The sequence below is a fragment of the Sesamum indicum genome, linkage group LG5 (genome assembly GCF_000512975.1).
Source record: "Sesamum indicum cultivar Zhongzhi No. 13 linkage group LG5, S_indicum_v1.0, whole genome shotgun sequence".
NCBI lineage: Eukaryota > Viridiplantae > Streptophyta > Magnoliopsida > Lamiales > Pedaliaceae > Sesamum > Sesamum indicum.
Genome location: NC_026149.1, coordinates 13,581,776 through 13,587,261, shown reverse-complemented (window position 1 = coordinate 13,587,261; position 5,486 = coordinate 13,581,776). Strand labels below are relative to the sequence as shown.

General features: G+C 31.7%; 1 protein-coding gene across 1 annotated transcript in view; it reads right to left on the bottom strand.

Moving 5' to 3' along the window:
* The window catches only part of LOC105162625, a gene marked incomplete in the record, with an annotated part of 6,502 nt that extends 3,923 nt beyond the window's left edge, over window positions 1–2,579 (bottom strand). Inside the window, 2 exon segments of the mRNA XM_011080703.2 lie at window positions 1–329; window positions 2,163–2,579. Coding sequence (XP_011079005.1) covers window positions 1–329; window positions 2,163–2,480 — 647 coding nt within the window.

Here is a 5,486-nt window from a genome sequence, read left to right as displayed (position 1 = left end):
AAATTTTGAAACAAATTTTGATGGTCAGGAGCAGCAATATCTTTTCTTCCTGCATTCTCAAACTGGTTGTCGACAAACAGCTGTTCGGCGGGCATATCAGACAGGACGTCCCTCTTTGATTTTATAAAGAATTTATGTGGAGCCACTCCAGTTAAACTCAAGGATCCTTTACTCTCTTCAGAAGGCTTGTCTGATAAACTACTCTCTTCCTTCTCTGTTTCAGCTGGCCATTGTACTTTAAAGTTTAAGAAATCAGACAATGGGGTCAAAGTTTTAGGTGAGCTCTGGCCTTGATCTTGCTCACTTTTGTTTGTTCGATTGACCATTTCCTGCAAGGAATGCTGTTATTTCGAATGTAATGGTCATTATAAGACAAAGACACCCACATATTTTTTTCCTTTGTGTTTCTTTGGGGGGCAACTACAGAACCAAAACGAATAGAAACCCTGGCTAGTGGAAAACCAATCCAAGGACAAGGAAATATAATATTGTCCTACTTTGACTGTCTTGATCATGATGAATGATCCTCCTGTGCCTTCCTAGTCCGATGCTACCACTCAAAAGAAATTCATCAATTTACAATTTTTAGATCCTTCAGTTTCTATGAGTAAAAACGTCAAAGAAAAATTCTGCTTTCGGCTTGATCCATTAGAATCTTTAAGCAACTTATTTTTTCTAGGAAACAATCAATGCATGGGGAAGAGAACAAAGCAAGACCGAAGAAAAGAAATATCAATAACAAAAATTTCAAGTTTCCATAAAATGCCTACAATCTTAGCAACACGATCATTTGCTGTACAACCAAAGAACCAAGATGCTTGTTAAGCAGAAATTTTTAACTACTAATATATGAGGTATTTAAATTAAAAAGTATGCCTTGGTTGCAGAATTGATCTCCACCTAGAAAGTATGAAAGGAAAGAGCTTTGGTAATTAGATTACAAGCAACTTATCTGCTCAGGTCCTTCTTATGTCAAGATCACAAGTGATTAATAATCATTATCCTATAAACTTACTCATCATTTTGAACTTATTAGCTTTTGACTATGAATTGCAATTACTGGACGCCTAGAAATATATATATATATATATATATTAAATAAAGGAAACTAATCAAATCAATATGAATATGATCACTACGAATGAATATTTTTGTTTACATTCATCTTTGGAACATTTGGCTAGGAGCATATGCACTTGTATACTCACAGATAGTTTCCTTGGCATTTGAGGCATCACAATTAAATCAAAATGTTATAAATAGGGACTGAGGAAGACTAGCATAATGTGGTGATTCCATGCAAATCTCTACCTGTTTTCTCCATTACCCCCACCCAACCTCACCAAGACCTAACCAGTTGGCCCCTTTACTGGGCCCATGTACATTTCCTCCCACCCCATGGCTCCCAACATCCTCATTGTCAGCTGATCCCCGCTGCCTACACGTACCAGCTCTCATCGCATCAGACCTTCCACCCGTGGCTGCAAACCTCCTTCCATTGCAGCCATCCCCATATAATCCCAAACTAACCGTGCTAGCCCACCAGCTTAACACCTTATCTCACTGCTGTTGCAATCCTGCTCCATCACCCCCTCCATCCCCAAACAGCCTCTTCCCCCACTAGAATCCCATGAGGCCCAACCCCCTGACCTCATTCAAGCATCCACTTTGCCCCCAAAAACACCCCAGACCAAACCCTTCCGATACCCCAAAAACAACCTTGGCCATGAACATTTAAAAATAGAATGGCTTAAACCACCCTTAATGGGGGACCAGTCACCATTTTCAAATGCTCCAACAGTTGAACCCAACCAAAATGACTCTGTATTGTAAATGGGCCATTTGAAATGGATAAAACTCTGATACAAGCAACTCGCTTAAAATAAAAAAGATGTCCTATAGCATGAACCAACAACATAATCCACAACAAGACTGAAACAGTAACCGATAATATCATATCAATCCAAACTCAACGGCAAAGTTCCCATAACTTCACCAGATTATAGCACAACAGGAATTCTAAAACATTTCTACATAAACCCATTAAAATATGCATATGAGCACATCATGAACCCATAAAAAGTACTCTACGCTTAAAGCATTGCACATTGCACAAAAATTAGGCCCGGAAAAGAAAGCAACGAGAGTTATCAAAAGCATACCGATCCATCGAGATGAAGAGAGCGGAGCAACCACTGATACCCAATGGTGGAAGAAAAGGAGATGGGGTCTGGAACGACATCGTAATGGGGCCCACGGCCGCAGTACACACAGATTATAGACTCGGATCCTCTAAGTAGCCCTCCGTTACAGTTCTCGCATCGCAGGTGTGGCGGCGAGGGATCGAAGGCAGCTATCACGGCGGAGAGAGATGGCAGAGCGGGCAGGGTCGGATTGGAGGGGTTGTAATCGGACAGGCCCGCAGCTGTCCGGGTAGAGATCTGGACTTGGCGGATTAGCTCATGCGGGATTCTGGACATCTTTCCTCATCAACTACTCCCACACAGTCACACTGTCAGTGCGTGTTTCTTTCTTCCAGGTTTCTAAACTAAAATCGTTGGAGAATTCTCTTTGCAGTTTGAGCCTTAAGGTTAGAGGAAATCGCATTTTGACCTTTGAACTTTCACTATTTGGTGTCAATGACCAGGATCACAGTGGATCCCGATTCTTGAACTTGGTGTCAGTTTTAAATAAAATTACAGTAAAACCTTTATAAACTAATAAGTTTGGAATCATGAATTTTTATTAATTTAGATAGATATTAATTTATTGATCAATTAATATTTTATTAATTAAAAGATAGATTTTTTAAATTCAGCAAATTTAGTACATATGTATGAAAAATAAATTAATTCATATATGTTTTATTGATTATATTCATGCATCAATCAATTCTTTGTAATTAAATAAATATATTCATGTATAATATCAATTCATTGTATACAATTAACTATTATATTTATAGACATATGTATCAATTCATTGAAATTACTTAAATATACATATTTACATTAATTCGTTGCACTTAAAATTATTCTAGCCAATTAAATATATTGATGCATGATGAATGAAACATATACTGTATAAATCTCAATATGAAAATAAAATAATTCATAACACCCAACCATGTCTTCTCATTTAAAAGGCATCGCAAAATCATCCATGAATGATCAAATGCGTAAAGCATTACAAACTTCATATTTTAGCAAATTACCACAATATAATTGTAATATTTATGAATTATTAATTTAGAGTTTTAATGTGACCTAATATTTATAAAAGAATTTTTCAAAAAATTATTATCTTATTATCTTATCGAATTTGATGATTTTTTACAAAGGCCCAAATCGGGAATGGAAGATTTTATTATTTTAGAAAGTTTATTAATTTATATAGTTTTAATTTATAGAGGTTTTACTGTAACTCTTAATAATATATATTTTTTTATGTTTATTACTGGTCCTTCAAAGTTCATTTATTGACTTTAGCATTCTTAAACTTTATTTTCTGTCTCAGTTTGGTCCCTTTGACCATTTTCCAACGAAAATGTGGCTGGATTTGGACTCTTTACAGGGTAAAATGGTCAATAACTTTAATTTTATCACTTTAGTCCCTTAAGTTTGTAAAATTTTTGAATTGATCTTTTTTACACAAAAAAATAACTTTTTTTATTTACTTTTATATTGATATGTTGATAATAAAAACTTTGAACTCTTGTGAATATAATAATAATATATTACTTAACTTAAATAAGCAGTCTCTTTTTTAGTAGTTAAAATTACCAAAATTGTTAATAAATTTTATAAAATTGATATAATATGAAAAAATAAAAAAAAAAACCTAAGTCATTAATTTTTTATTTCAAGAGCTAAAGATAAGTATAAAAAAGTTAAACCTTAACAATATTTACTAAATATTTGAATTTTCGAACAAAAATAAGTATAGATAATGCTTTCTAACTTGGTTTTTTTATTTTTGTGTGAATATAATATATATATAAATCATTTTAAGTTTTATAGAAAAAAATCTATAAAAACCTCTTAAAATGAATTTTATATATATTTGAAATCCATCAAATAATCTAATTAAAAGTATATTCCACCAATTTTTTATTCAAAATTGTAGTTGTTGATATTTAATAATATTATTAAGATTTAATTTTATTCGACATAGATTAAAAAACCAACTTAGATTTTTTTATTATATTTTTAGATTTGATAAGTTTAAATTTATTTATAATTTTGATTTTTCAGTCACTTTTAGAAATAAAAAAAGAGAGACTATTTTATTTAAATTAAGCAATATGTTAATATTATGTTCAGAAGAGTTCAAATTTTTTTTATTTTTTGTACAAAATAATTACATCATATTCACCATATATAAAAATATAAAAAAAATAGTCTCCTTTTTGAAAAAAAAATAATTTGATAATTTTACAAACTTAAAAAACTAAAGTGATACATTCAAACTTAAATTAATCATTTTACCCTCTAAAAAATCAAACTCCGGCCACATTTTCATCGAAAAATGATCAAAGGGACCAAACTGAGACAAAAATTGAAGTTTAGTGATGCTAAAGTCAAGAAATAAATTTGAGGGACTAAAGTGATTTTACACGAAAACTTAAAGGACCAAATATAACATTACTTACAATAAAAAAATATGTTTTAATGATTCAATTTGCCAAAAATTAAGTATCCACATATAGATTTGTACATGGTTAGGCTTTTATATTGATAACACTATTTTTCATGTTAAAAGTTATGATGATATTATTTGCAAAGTTATTTTTAATATTTTTAGGATTATGATAAGTCTGGTGAATCTAAAGCTAAAATTCATAAATTTTTAGGTTGGGTTGTCCGGGTCTTGAATTCAGCACACTATTTTCATGTTTCTCTTTCTAAACAGTTAGAAATTTCATCCTGTCCACTAAACTCATAATATTTAGGGATAATTATACTCTGTTTTTTATGAGGTATGGTGTAATTATATTTAAATTTTTTATGGTTTAAAAAATTGCATCTAGCAGCTCTGAGATTTGCTTTCGTCTAACAAATAAGTCCATCGAATGACTTATTATTAACTTATTGCAGGTCAAATAATTTTTTCTTTGTCTAAACTACCCTTATAATGGTGACGATATGCCTCCTCACATGAATTGACGTGTGAAGACGTATGAGAGTAATTTGGTCATTAAAAGACTTATATGACCTGCAATAAATCAGTAGTAAGTCAATTGAAGGTAAATAAAGGTTTTTTTTCTATTAATAGTGACAAATTCGTTGAATTTTGATCAAGGAATAACTTATTTGTTAGACGTAAGCAAACTTCAAGGATGTTAAATGTAATTTTCCACACCATAGGGAATTTATGTGTAATTACACCAAACCTCAGAAAGAATATACTTATCCCTATATTTATGACTACTTGATTGGTCTATATATTATGGGAAAAAATGCAAGTAACCCCATTGTGATATCGCA